Below are 15,283 nucleotides of genomic sequence, written 5' to 3'. Positions count from 1 at the left end.
TCAACATTGTATTCTTGGTAAATTCCAATTTTGTGCCAAAGTGCTGTTACATGTGATGAGGCTAGACGTGTTATGGTGTATCTGAGCTATATAAAAGTGAAACATGTTACAACAGAGTTTCACTGTCTTCAGAAGCTCTTTCAGATGACTCGCACTGCAGGCCTATTTGGATAGAGAGACTGGTTCTTGCGGTAGTAAAGGACTTTGCTGCTGTCACATGTGGACGGCCACGGAGCCCTGCAGACAGCACTCAGAGCGCGTTAAACGTGCCGTATGAAGCCCTCCACCACTATGAGAACTAATGTAGTGTCGCTTCGGTGGCTGCTTGCTGTACCTCTTCCATCACACAATTTTAACTTCTTCCCGAAAGTTGGTGCCTAGCAAAGCTGTATTCCTGAAAGGTTCCCCAATGATTTGCCATCTGTCAAAAGTGAGACATTCTGTCACCTTTATAATGAGCACTAGCGGGCACCTAACACTTAAATTCTCACACTTTCTGTAACACAACACTCTTGACAAGAGGAGCAGTTCCTCGGCTGTGTGCTCTCTCTTCTTCCAAGGTTGTGGCCATTATGAGATTATTAGGAATGAAGAGGAAATGCAGATGTTTGCTCTGCAAGGGAACGAGTCACAGTGACCTCCCAGGCGACTAACTAAATCAACACACCTCATCGGTGATATTTTCCCCGACTGCAGATCTCTGCATCAGTTTTCTGAAACTCCCACTCTATCCAGAGGGACCAGTTTCAACTCTTGCCGTTCTGCTGCCAGTATACCACAAAGGTATGTGATGTCCAGGCACTTTTCATCCAGAAAAATCATTCTGTGTGACAACAGATTTGATGGAATTATAAATAGGCACTTGAGAAATGCTTGTTCAATGGGTGGATGAAAGAATGAATATATGATTTCAGAACTCCAACTTGCAAGAACAATATAAATCAGTGAAAATGGGCTAAATATCTGCCAGTGGGGAAATGGCCAAATCAACTACTGGCCCACCCATTTTTATGGCATTCGATACAGTCATACCCAGAGTGAGTAGTGATAACCATACAAACTTGGAATGATCTCCAAGTCACATTTGATGGAAAGAAAGAACAAGCTGCAAAAAGATACATAGAGTAGGTTACTATTTACAAAGCCAACAAGTGAAGACTATAAAGCATATATGTAACTACATAGCAAAATGTCTGGAAGGATACACATAAATTCAGTAAGAACGGAGTCAGGATTAGCAGGGAAAACGACCGTGGGGAGATCAACGCTTATGTAGGGTATTACAGTGGTTAACAAGGTGTGTGTATTTTATGTATTTCTTACATGGTTAAATACAGATTAAAAAGAAGTGATGATATTGGAAATACTTTAATGAAAAGTCAATCAATAATTATATTCTTGGCCATGAGAATGTGAGCCTTTGGAAAGCAAAACTATGTTTTTGCTCCTTTTTACACTTTGGATGCCTAGCAGAGAGCCTAGAACATGACAGATTTTCAAGAAACATTTGTGTGAAAGGGTAGGCTAAAAATTTGTACATGAGGTCAATAAGGTAACAGATTAAATCTTTCATTCACAATTTAGGTTTTTCATAAGAGGTATTTTTCCTCCCTCGAACCTCTCTTGTATTATGGTATCAAGTGATTGGTAGCCCCTGTTCACCAGTTCTTTCCAAAGATTAAGATATCCAAGCTGAGCCATGTAAGCCCCATAGTAGGAGTTCTTGGCTTATCATTTCTTCCTTGGTCAAATCAGGAGGAAAAGCCCGAGATCTCTGTGTCACATAAGAGATTGTGAACGTGACGTTGGGTGGTGTCGGATAAGTGAGCCTGCCCAGTGAGACTATAGGTTGTTGACTATCTGAGTGGCTAAATAAATGAATTTTAATTAATCCAATTTAAATGGCAGCGTCATGAAAGTAAAATTATCCAAGCTATCTCAAATAAGCTCCCTACTGTTGCATGTAGAGAAAGATAAACAGAAACTTTAACAGAAGAACCAAGCAAACCTAGGAAAACCTCATTAAAAGTCCTGATTCCCATGGAGTCCCTGAGGTTTAAAGGGTCATTAGCACAGTCACTGAGGAGAAGTTCAGTGATGGGGAAGTGAGTTGGTATACATAAAAATAATTTCCAGGTAACTGAAGGGTATCGTTTTAAGTGCCAACACTGAATAAAACAAAAGCAGTTTTGTCTCTCAGCCAAGTCCAAAAAATTACAGAACATGCTTTAACCCGACCTAGGGACTTACAGAATGATTATTTGTGAACATTAGTGCTTGCAGTCTCAGTTTAGTGGTGCTCTCAACAAACTTGTGTGACTGAAGATGCACCAGACTCATACTCTTTTTAAATATTCTGTCTTTAGCCTGCGGTTTTCAGGGTTATTTTTTTTCTTTTTCATATTGCCGTCAATTACTATTTTTTTTTTTGTGGTTATCAGTGCACTGCCTCTGCCTTCTCTCCCACAGTCTCCCTGCCCTATTTAATTTAACATTTGCCTGTTGTGAAATGGAAAGCCAGTTGAGTAAACTCATTGTAAAGTAGAAGCAAACAGTCCCTGAGTGGCAGTGATGGACTGTCCTTTAAGTAAGTATATATGAGCTCTAGTAAATGCACCATCTCTTTGTCAATTCAGGCTCTTCTTTTATTCAATTTCTGGAAGATTGGGTGGGTGAAGTGACTAGGAAAAAATGGCTTTTGGTTAAGTGAACTGGATAAAGATATTCATATTTTTACCACAGCATTCCTGAATGGCTGGAATTTGGGGAAAAAGATCCAGTGGAGATTCTCTTGGATCTGGGGTTTGGTGCTGACGAGCCGGATATCTGCACACAAATCCCAGCCAGATTCCTGGGTTGTGGCTCAGCAGCCAGAGGAATCAACATCCGTGTTTTTCTTGAAGCTCAAAAGCAGCGGATGGAACTTGAGAACCCTAACTTGTACAGTAAGTGAGAACCACGTGGCATCAGAATCTCAGTGATGGCAGTGAGCAATCAGATGGGCCGCAGTCTTGGGAGGGACGGGCCAGGAGATCTGTGCAGTAGCAGTCAACCCCAGTATCACAGTGGCTTCCAACAGAAATAAGTTTATGTCTGGATCACTCTCCATGTCCCCTGCTGATTGGTGTATATTTGTGGGGAAAGAGAGAGCTGCTCCATGAAACAGAAACTAAAATGAAAAATCCAAGCAAAACCTCTGTCCCAGATATTTGTTTGAGAGAAACACTTCATCTCACTTGACTTTACTTGCAGTGAATTTATTTATTTAAAAGAATGTATTTCACTAACAGATTTTTGGCATGTCCCCCAGTCCAGAATTCTGCAAACTCTGTTCCACGGAGGAGATGTTCTTCAGTGCTCCTCTAAGGGAGGTTCTGTACTGCAGTAATTTTGAACCCGCTGCACTGCATCCCACCTAGGAGACTAAGAGCATATTAAACAAATCCTGCAGTAAATAAACCTGTGTAACTGCAAGTCCCCTTTCTCCCCAATTATTTGAACACCGTACACATACCCCAAGAACATCCTCAGTAGTGACCTAGAGGAAGGTATTCCACTGACCACCAGTTGTAGAAAAATAGCAGCATACATGATAACTGTAAGGTTTAAGCACAGATAATCCACGTATCTGAAGACATGACAGTTAATAACTACACTTACATCTCTTGGTGGAGTAAGTAGTGTTCTAAGCCTCATGGATGAGAAAGTTAAGGTTTCACTTAGTGACTCATTTTAGTTTGTTTCCCCTGCCTTCACATGGGTGAAATGGGTCTCAGAAATCTCAGCAATGACATTTTTTTTTAAAAGTATGCAAAACTGAAGGTGTCACAATGTGATTCTTCTTTGCCTTTAGAAGAAATTGGTATCATTTTTTGTTGTCTCCTCCTCCAAGCCACACAGATATGCAAAACCTTAGATCAGGTCTTTATCTGGGGAGACGAATACACTTACCAATATTTGAGGAGTGTTTGAGTTGATCAGTGAAGTAAACATTTCACAGACGAAGTTGACACATGGATTATGGGGAAACCGGGAGTTGGCCCCTGACCCTGCCTGCTGGTCCCCTCTTACTTCTGCCACTTAGCACTGTGCTAATAGTGCTCAGTAACTGTTCTCACTCAACACTCACCAGTGCACTTTCAGCTCAGGAAAGCTGAGAAGGTCAAATGTAAAACAAGCAATAATAAAATCAGTTGGTTGTCCGAAAGACAGAATAGAAAAGCCAGTACAAAAGGCTCAGACTTGAAGAGATGAGAACCAACTGGCTCATTGTTCATCGTACCCCAAAGCAAAACAAGCAAAAGTCCTTGTCCAACACTTCACACTATTGTGTTCTCTGAATTGACTGAACCAATTAAATTGATAGCTTTTGTCTTAGTCTAAGTATAAAAATCTGCTATAGAATGGATGTTAAGACCATCATAAAATTATGATTCAGTCATGCTCTTGGGCTTATATCTAAGGCTAAATTTAAGGGGGAGATGTAATCAGAATGCTTCTGAAAGCATCTGGAACCCAAGAGTTCCTCTAGGTCTTGAAAGAATATCACAGTCCTTTGTAAGAAGTCCACCACATTAATTTTTTTTGGAGTAAACGATGAATAGTCAATATCTTCCCTTTTCAGGTGAAGGAAGCAGGTAGGCACAAAGATTTACTTGTGGAGGAGTTCGTAGCATTGCTTTCATGGTGCAAACAACAGAACAGAGGACAACATCCTTACCCACCAATGGGGCCTTTGACTGTTGCGTGCTATCACTGGGGTTGAGAAAAGCTTGTGTAATAAAAACAAAATGTTCCATTTCCATTACTGTGATTTTATTATCTGGAGATACCAAAAATATTTTTCACCATTATTTTCAAAGTAGCAGTGTCTCCCCAAATTAGCCCTTGCTACATTAGATCTCACCCACGTACTAACTAAACTTAAATGAGTGAAGCCAGATCCTCCAGAAAGACTTCCAAGTTGAGGAGCTGGTTTGTTTGGACGGGTAAGTGGGTTTTCACAGTAATGACTTACTTCTCTTAGAAGACTGAAGACAATATATTCCCTTCCTGAGTTGTGCACCTTTATAATTTTAACTGATATTTATGTAGCATTGTGCTTTTCACGACAGATGTGAGAGATCTGTAAGGCTGGTATTATCACCCTTGTTCTCCAGATGAAGAAACTGGCCATTTACTCTGTGCCAGGCACAGGGCTAAGCACCTTGTATCTGTTGATTCATTTACTTTGTGGTTACACTTCCAGTGACTGGTTGAGCTGGGATTTGGATCCAGGCCTTCTGACTCCATGTGTCATGATCTTTCCACACTCAGGTGAAGGGTATAGTTGGAGCTGATGGAGGTGATGATGAGGACGTCTACTGTCTTGAGCAGTGGAAGGATGCTTAAGCTCACCTCATACGAAAGAGCTGGGTTCACTCTGACATTTAGGTTAATACATGAGGTTAAACTCAAGGTTCATCCTTGTCTATAGTTTTTATAGATTAACACATAAAACTCTGTGAGTCTATATAGTTAGGCACATTCAACTAAATGTAAACGGCATTCGCGTTCCCTGTAACACAGTGACATCTTATTATGTAGGGAAATATCCTCCATGATAACCAGTGATATATGCTGAGGAAAAACTTGAGTTTCAAGAGTTTAAAGTCCTTCCCATCTTGAAAATCACATGTTACGTAACCTCTTCAACCTTCACTACATTAATGCAGTTCCACTGAAAAGACCCAGTCTAAAAGTTGTGTGTTCCTTGTATTGTTCAGGCCGTTTCCGACAGCTGGAAATATTGGACCATGTGGCCACTGCCTTTTCATCTTTGCTGAATGACGTTAACATCCTGCAGAACAAAGCTGAAGAGGAAGATGAGGGTATGCAAAGAACCTCAGTGAGTGAAGCCAAAGAGCATCAAAGAAGAATGGGTGAACTCTTCAGGAGAGGTTCAAAGCAGAACATTAGGAGGGATTACAGCCTGGAAGTGGCAGAGTCATTAAAGGTGAAGGATGAATTGTCCATCACCTCTGCAAAAGCAGGAGAGTGCGGGTCAGAGTTTCCAGCCATGACAAACAAGCAGGACCAAAGTCGTTTGTCTCCTTTGGCAGAGCATCAGTCTCTTCCAGCCTGTGAAGATGTGACACCTTGTCATCCTCCCCAGGCTCTCCTGAGCAGCCAGTGGCGTCATTCATCCCTGCTGGCCAAGCAGGCTCCTCCTTCCTGGGAGGCTGAGGGATCAGTCAAGGACAGAACTCGAAAGGAGAACTCAGTTCAGACTAACAAACTTAAGAGCTTGTCTCGTCTTGCGGGCAAAACACCAGACTCCTTCGAAATGGAAGAGGTCAGTGTTGTACCTGTGTGCTCAACTTCTGAGGGAAATAACTCTCACCAGAGCATCTTTTGTCTTCCAGCCCTCCTTTAACCCCCTCAGCATTATGTCTGATCGTTCCATCTTCTGTTTAGTCTAAGACATTTAAGGTCGCACTAGTTGCTTCAGTCATAACTAAATTAGTATGAAAGCTTTCCCGCTCAGTGAAGCTTGCCCGCCCCTTCTCTGTATTCTCACAACGTTGGCAGGGAGGGCTTGTTACAGCCGAGATCTGTGTATGTTGATGACATCTCTGCTGCTGGACTGTCAGCCACTTGAGGACCAGGTTTCATCCTCAAGAGGATATGTCTTAGAAATATTTCCCCCACGATGCCTAATGCAGGGCCTTGGACAAAAGAATTGGGTTTTGGGCTTGGTAATGTTTTATTTGTTTGCTTGCTTTGGGATTTAGTGATACTCACATAGCTTGACCCCCATTTCACACATATTCTTTGCTTCCTCATCCCACCTTCATTCACTCATGCTAATTTTCACCTTCTTTTAGATGGCACCCTCAACTTCACTTCAAAGTCTTTTTAAAATATATATATACACCTTTTCACTCATTTCTCTATTCTTAAATATAATTACAAAGGAAGTACAGAGGAGCAGGGCTTTTCCCCCACTTTTCATGTGAACTGTTCAGAAGTGGGGTAGAGTGTTTGTATGCCAATCCCAAGGTCAAGCCACTCTCCTTGGAGCCCTCTACATGTGAGACACTCTGATAGGCTCTAGGGCGCAGACTCTGTCCTCAGGGGACCCACAGTGCAGTGGCAGCGTTAGGCATGGGAACCAGTAGCATAGTAAGGACGATGACAGCTCTACTGATTAACTTTTATGTCACTAAAGAGACATGTTTGAGATATCTGGGCAGTAAGAAAAGGGGGCTGAGAGAATCAAGGAAATTGTAGGATGTTAAAGCTTAACAATAAGTTTAAAAGAAGACCGAGAGTTAGGTGAATATGCCTATTGTTAACTCTCCTTGTTCCACAAAGATAAAAATTGCCTCAAAATACATAGCTGCGAATGATTCTAATATCTATGTATATGTATTTATGTATACATGTGTCTTATGTCAGAAATTGTTTTAAGAGCCTTAAAACATTAATCTGACTTTAAAACAGTAGCATAAAAGTGAATAAAAATTATGGGTGGGAAAAAAACAGAGCTTTGGTCAAGTGCCCTGATTTGAACATAAACTGAGATGGCACTAAAAAAGAGTACATTTTTTTCACTCACTCTTGCAAAAAATTGTTTAATTACCAAACTAATAGTTAAATTACTATCAAGAATGTTAAGGAAATCTGCAGTTCATTAGTCAGTCTGCTATCTATTTCCCAGGATCCAAACAGGAAATTTCACCAAACTCCAGCTGGTTGACAAGCCTCATTAGACTCTACTGTCTCCTTACTGTCTCTTCTGCTTCAAACTAGACTGACTTAGAGGAAAACAAAGTTCACTGTATGTCATCTATATGTGAGAGTACAGGGAGATTAATATCATCATATTCAACATAAAGAGCTAAGAAAAGAATGTCAGTCCTTGCATGGTACACTTCCAAATATTCTTAAATAATACTAGTATATATATATACTAGTATACATAGGGGTAGGAGGAGAACACACTCAGACACCAAAAAAGCAACAAAAAAATTTTTTTAAATAACCTCACATGTATTGGGGCACACAGTAGGTACTTAGTAAATATTCATAAATGAGTAAATTAACATTAGAAGTATGTGATAATATTAATTCAGTCTGTGAGTGGCTTCCATAGAAAAAACAGAATATGCTGTTGAACTTCATAGCTAACTTTATGATGTTTCTTTAGTATTTGCCTGGATTTGTGTGTATAAGAGGCTGTATGCGTATGTAATGCAGAGAAAGCCCTCAAAGTGATATAAAAGAAACACTAATTGAATTTTGATTTCTTTAAAAATATATTTAAAATATTATATCCTCATCTCACAGGTTGGGGGGAAAAATATTTGTTTCACTCAGTACCAATGGATGAGTAAATGAAGCTTGGGTAGTTTGCAGTGTAAACAGGAGCTAATGCCAGATTTAATAGTCATTTTTCAATGGCAAATTAGAAGATCTAATTATAAGAAATGAAAAATATGTGTGAAATTGGCAGATTTTCATGGCATTTAAAACATGAGCCAATACACTTAAATATCTACCTATCAGAATTTCAACTCCGATTGGCCAGATTCTGCCTCTAGAGCAGTCTATGATGTTTTCCCTACAGTCCTGCTAAAGGTTAAATATGGCAATATTTGGCTCACTTCTCAAAATTATGATTCCAGCAAAGTTGTACATGGATTTTTAATGCAAGAAATCAACATATTTTTGTGTTTAATTTTACTTGGTTAAACTGAGTCTGTTTCTTTCTTTTTTTAATTCCCAAACATATTAACAGAGTTTAATTTAGACTCTTCTTGTAGGATGCTTCTTTGTATCTGCAATATAACATCTTTAACCTTCCCTCTGAGGCTTACACACAGGACTCCTGCTCTCTGGAGCTCAGACATAGGAATGTTACCCGTATTATTAAACAATGCCAATCAGCATCTTGATTAGGTGGGAAAATTTTCAAAAGTCATAACTATTTCTTTATTTTTCATTTGTTAATAAGTTTGGCCCAGGTGGCATAACTCAAGAATACACCTGGTTTCTATTTTAAATTATTGGGACTTTTTTTTTTTTTTAGTTTTGTTCTCTTTTTTTAATAGATGAATAGATACTTTACATTGTGCTAAGTGGATTTTTCTCTAGGATGATGGTCACAGCAAAAAGAAATTTTTTTTCTTATTATACTAAAAAATGTATATGGTGCACACTGGTTTGAGTTACAGAACTAATAAAAATAATGTTAAGAAGTAAGCTTAATTAATTATAAGTATAAAGTAACTTCTTTGAAAAAGAAAAGAGATGAAGGATTAAAAAGAGAGAATAAATATTTCTTACACTGCTGAGCTATGTCCTCATGGTCTTCTGTTTATTCCTGGGTTAAAGGTCATTTTTGGCCATATGTACCACAATGTTTAAAATGTTTACATCCTTTGATTCAGCTTTCAGTATTCAGACATCAATTCCAAATAAATAGTATGACATGTAGAAATAGATTTATGTACAAGTATACTCATATCAGCATCATTTCTATTTGCAAAATTTAGAAAACATTTCAACATTAGGAGAATCATTAAGTAAATTAATATACTTTAAAAATATGGCCTGTTGTGCACTCATTAAAGACAGTGTTTTCAAAGAAATTTTATGATGTGGGGAAAAAAGTTCCTTCCAAATTTTGAGTGAAAAAAAATTGACCATGTTGCTATATCCAGAATAAATATGTCTAAAAAAACCCTGCAAAGACACACTCCAAAATATTAACAGTAACTGTTTTCTTACCTTCTTTAACTTTTTATACTTATCAAATTTCTATAATAGCTGTTATTATTTTTAAAGACATTTATTATTTTGTTTTAATAATAATTTTATTCTCATCAATATAGTAGTATTCATTAATTCCTTAAAAAAATTTGTAAAATAAATTCTGCTCTCTCAATTTGGAAATCAGATTTTCTTTGAGCAAAATTTCTAAGCTTTATATAGCAACTGAGTTATGTATTTTCTGAATTGTTCTCCATAAAATTAACCAAGTTGTAAATAAATCCCTTAAAGAGCTGAAATTAAATATGGGAAATAACTTGCTTTCTCCAAATGTAATTAAAGCTCTTTGAGAGCAAAAAAAAAAAAAATTCTAGATTAATAATAACATTATTATTTAAGTTTAGTTCAAATGTCACATCTTCCAGGCAAGGCCTCTACTCCTCCCACCCAGAAGTGGACTTTCCTGTTCTCTCTTCTTAACTCCCTTAGTTTCTTTGACTCTTTGTTATGAGTGCCTTGTACATACCACCTGCCTGCTGCAGACTGTCAGCTCTTAGAGTTCAGAAATCATGTTTAATTCTCTTAACCATAGCCAGTAGGCACTCATTATATGTTGATTAAATAAATAAAGTGAATTTATTATGAAAGCATATCTAATGAGATTGATTTTGATGTCTCAGGTCCAGAGCTTTGAAGAAGAGACTGGTAATCCTCTTGACATGGCTTCAGGAACTGTAGGTAAGAGTTCATCAAGGCGTACAATTTCATCAATGGTCTTTCAGAAGGAAAACGTAAATAACTAGTACTCCACTTTTTTACTATGTAGAACTTAAATTATCTTCAAAAGATACCATACTGACTATCACTATTACTTCCACCTACTACTATTCAAACACCTGCTAGCAGTGCAAATGTACATGTAAATTTCAAAATACTTGCTACAGAAATGTTCAGTATTCCTGGGGCTAGTGTAGTACGCGATTTGTCTAATGGTAACTCTGCATGACCTGAATAGGCTAATGGAGTGGATTTCACGGAGAACTGGGGCTAACCGAGTGAATACTTTATTCGACTGCCAATTGCTTGATGTTGCACAAGTCATGTCATTTCACAGGGCCTCAGTTTTTCCATCTGTAATAAAGAGATAAGTGCAGATAACTTTTAAGTTCTCTGCCAGCCCTCTTTGTCTAAATTAAGTGATTGTATGACCGTCATATTAAACTCGAGGTGGAAACAAGTTGCCTAGATGTAACTTTCCAGTCATCTCTTAGATTGATTATATCATCCTAGACCATAGAGAAGGAAGTCTTTCCCTACTCCTGGTTCTTATGCTCCCATTCAGTCATCATTGTGATTCAGCATTTCCATAATCCTATAAAAGCTGAAAGTAGACAGGGGTTAGTGAAGCAAAATATAGCAGATGAAGCTAGTGTGTTTCCTGGAAGAAAATATGCAAAGTTTAAATTTAATTTAGTGTAGTGTCAAACACATCTTTTTCATTACAAAGTGTATGTATGGGTCTCATTTTGCTAAATGCTGTTTAGAAATCATGCATTAGTAATTATAGGGTCCTGCTGATTACATAAATTGTCATCCTGCTCTTCAAAGTAATTACCACCTAACCTGCATGGAGGTTTATAAGACAAAAATAAGCATCTGTTTTCCATCTAATTGAATGCCTCTCAGTGAAACTGGAGGTCCCCTTGCCAATAGGAATTGCCTTCCTAGACATTCAATTAAGAGGTCTGCTGATATCATGTAAGTCATCCCAATCATTCTAAAAATTGATTTGGGAAGTTAGACAAAAGCATTTCCTACATTTATTCTCAAATTCAGAGAGCAACTTAAGGTGGATGAAGGTTAGCCTAATGAAGGAACATCTGAGTTATAGTAAAGCAAATGTGATTTTATTACTTTCAAAAAAAGTGTTGTTAACCCAAGAAAAAATAAGACTGAAAAAACAATAAATAAAACTAGTTTGATTAATGGGGAAAAGGGAAATTACTACTTTGATATATATATATGTGTATATATATATATATATATGAATTGCATACATACATTTTAAATATGTGCATACAATATGAATGAATGGTGATACAAAGTTCAAAAGATGACTTTACTCAAAAGATAAAGGTACATGGACTGTTTGACCAATAGGATATGGCAGAAGTGATGCTGTGCCACTTCCAAGCATAGCCTTCATCCCACCTGGCTGCTGTCCAGCCCTTGAGATACCTGCTCTTGGAACAGTCCTTCTGGGAACCTAACCCTCATGCTCTGAAAAGTGCAACACCTAGTTATGCCACATGTGGTCACTCCAGTGGGCAGCCTTGAATGAGCTTCCATGTGAATAAATCATCTTAGTTGTCCAGTCCAGTCAAACTCGCAAATAACTCCAGCCCAGATGCCGTCTGACTGCAACTGCATGAGAGAACCCCAGCAACAACCACATAGCTGAGTTGTCAACCCACAGAACCACAAGGAGTCATAAGTTGTAGTATTAAGCAGCATATATGGACACAAATAGATGAAAGCATGTGATGAACTCTTCAAGCACATTAAAAACTTAGTTTAAAGACATTTTAAAGACTATTCATCTACTTATGTACCATGCTCTGAATATTAGCAGAAAAGGTGTATTTAAGCATTTCTCTAAGTGAATTTGATCAAAATTACTTCTTATAAGAGATGAGGATCCAAGGCCATCCTCCCTTTATCCATGAAAATGATCACTGGAATGACAAAGGAATATAAATATAAGGAGGAAACATATAGCAGTCAATTAAAAAGTTGGGGACAAAGTCACTCATTCATATTCTAGAAGCCTTGAGGAATTTGTGCGGTATATATTGTGGGTGAAGTTGCAGACAGTTCCACAGGAAGAGCTCACCTAGGGTTTAAGGAGACGAGTGCACTGCAGAACTGTATTCACATGTTAAGTTCATAATTACCAAAAGAATCTGAGTTAACTGTCAAATTGGACAATGCATACCTTTCCTGTCACCCTATAATATCAGCAAACACAGCAAAATTACCACAGTACCTAGCAGTTCACAATTGGAGGGTATTCAGAAGAAATGCCTGCCACAAAAGAATGACTGCCAAGAATCATTAGGAATCCTCAGAAATGAATATTCTCAGTGAGATGTATGAAGACTTTGCATTTATATAAGAGAACAATCTCCAATGAGTAAACATCCTTTTCAGGTAAAACACGCAATGTCTGATTCTGCTTCTGATAATGGCTAAGTGACAGGCCAACCGTCCCACAGATAACTATGAATTCTCAACAAAACATTTTAAAACTCCTACTTAAAGGCACTGGAGAGTGAACAAAAGCAGACAGACAGTGGAGAAGGCTTCAACATGTGGGCGGGGTGGGGAGGGGAATGGGACTGGATGAATTTCCTGTTTTTTTCTTTTTTTTTAAGTCTTTTAGCCTGAAGCAGGAGCTAATTGACACCACTCTAAAATTTTAATAGAAATTAGCAGCAGTCTTGTTAGCTAGAAAAAATCGGAAGACAGAATTTGGAGCAATAACAGAAGCTGAAAAATGAGGGGAGAAATCTCAGAAAGGAGAGAGCCAGAGAGGAGAATCCTCAGACTCTGAGTATGAAATCTATCCAAATCGCTATCCAGTTCTTGAACTAGACATGCATGAGGAAGACTAAGAATCTTAGCTAAGGTTAAAAGAGTGAAATGACACTTCCAATTGGAGTTTGCTTCCAGCCAGTTTTCTGACTGCTAAAGCAGCATACTGTTCACCGTCCAGGTACAATAAAAAATTACTGGGCATATGAGAAAATAAGAAAATGTAACTTATACGTAGGCAATTAATAGAGACAAACCATGAGGAAACCAAGATGTTCAGACCAGCAGAAAAGAATTTTAAAGAGTTTATTATAACCATGCTGAAGGATGTAAAGGAAAATTACACTTAACAATGAGTGAAACAACAGAAAATCTCAAAAGCAAAATAGAAAGTATAATAAAAAATGAAATGGAAATTCTATAAATGAAAACTATAATTTCTGAAATATAGAATTTGATGGATAGGCTTAATAGTAGATAGAACTGAGAAAATAAGGACTTGGAAACTTTAATGTATTATCCAATAAGCTGGAAATTATCCAATAAGTTGAAGAACAGGGGGGAAAAAGACATTAAAAATTATATGGAAAAAGTTATCTGGGTCTCAGGGGCCTGGGAAACAACATCACAAGGTCAATCAGAGTTGATGCAGTTGCAGTCAGAGAAGGAAAGGATGGAGACAACTGGATAGAAAAAAAATCTGAAGAAGTAATGGTGGAAAATTTCCAAAATTCAGTCAGAGATTTATATTTACAGATTCAGGAAGCTCAGCAATTCCAAAGTATGAAAAAAAAACCCAGAAAGCTACACTTAAATATAATGTCAAACTTATAAAAAGAAAACAGTCAAAGCAGGTATAGGAAAATTACATACTGCATACAAGAGAATAAAGATTTGAACGACTGAAGACTTCTCATTGGAAACAGTGGAGCCCAGCAGGCAGTAACTGTGAACCAGATCCTGTATGCAGCAAAAGTGTCCCTCAAGAGTGAAAATAAAGACACTTCCAGATTAAAGGAGAGTAAGATAACATTATCAGCATACCTGCGTTGCAAGCAATGCTGCAGGTAGTTCTTCAGACTAAAGATGGACAGTGAACTGTGATGTTTCACTACACCTCAATGTAATACAGATGACAGTTTTAGCACAGAGGATGGGGAGGTTGGTGAATGGACCAGTACAGCTCAGTGTTTCTACATTTCACATGAAGTGGTACAATATTAAGTTTAAGTAAAACTTTGTGGCTATAAAGCAACCATTAAATTACAGAGATATAGCAAAATACTAATAGAAAAATTAAAATATAATTCAAAAAGTACACTGAAGACAGTAAGTGACAGATTGAATTCTTCAGGAAGAGAGCTGAATTATAAAAGTAAGAGACATGTGTGAGAAATCATTTAAGAGCTGAGTGGAGAAATGAAATGGATATAATAAACAAAATGTCAAGGAAGACAGATCCAAGGAGTATTACATAGACGTAACAGGTGGTTAGAGTTGGACTCTTCCTGTCTTAGTTTTGACTGAGATTCTAAAAAAGATAGATTATCAGATATAAAGTCAATATGTGACAAATCTGTATATGCAGCTTTTCTAAGGAAATCATAGGACCCAGTTCCACTACTCTGGAACCATTCAGCCCACCTTGTATTTAAAGAGGCAACAAGTTGCAGAGACAGAGAAAATATTGCTGAAGATATTTCATTGGCACACAGTAATCCCGGGCTGTGTTCCCTTTCTACCATTTGGAGGAAGACTGGGGATGCTACCTTGAGCCACAAGCAGTAAGACTTTGAAGGAGACCACTCACGGAGCATTTTCAGTTTATGTAACAAGGACAGTCACAGTGTGGCAGGCACAGTTCTGTGTACTTCAAGTGCATTGCATCATTTAATCCTCACAATAAACCATTGAGTTAGGCACTGTTATTATT

General features: G+C 37.9%; 1 protein-coding gene across 1 annotated transcript in view; it reads left to right on the top strand.

The window, feature by feature from the left end:
• ITPRID1 (ITPR interacting domain containing 1) overlaps positions 1 to 15,283 on the top strand; it is a 163,934-nt gene that overhangs the window by 106,047 nt on the left and 42,604 nt on the right. The window contains exons 9-12 of the mRNA XM_006187759.2: positions 697 to 783; positions 2,743 to 2,945; positions 5,766 to 6,334; positions 10,437 to 10,494. Of these exons, the coding sequence (XP_006187821.2) occupies positions 697 to 783; positions 2,743 to 2,945; positions 5,766 to 6,334; positions 10,437 to 10,494 (917 nt within the window). The remainder of the gene's footprint in view (positions 1 to 696; positions 784 to 2,742; positions 2,946 to 5,765; positions 6,335 to 10,436; positions 10,495 to 15,283) is intronic.

Source organism: Camelus ferus, chromosome 7 (assembly GCF_009834535.1).
Source record: "Camelus ferus isolate YT-003-E chromosome 7, BCGSAC_Cfer_1.0, whole genome shotgun sequence".
Lineage (NCBI taxonomy): Eukaryota > Metazoa > Chordata > Mammalia > Artiodactyla > Camelidae > Camelus > Camelus ferus.
Note: the sequence above shows the minus strand (reverse complement) of the source record. Positions and strands in the feature narration are given on the sequence as shown.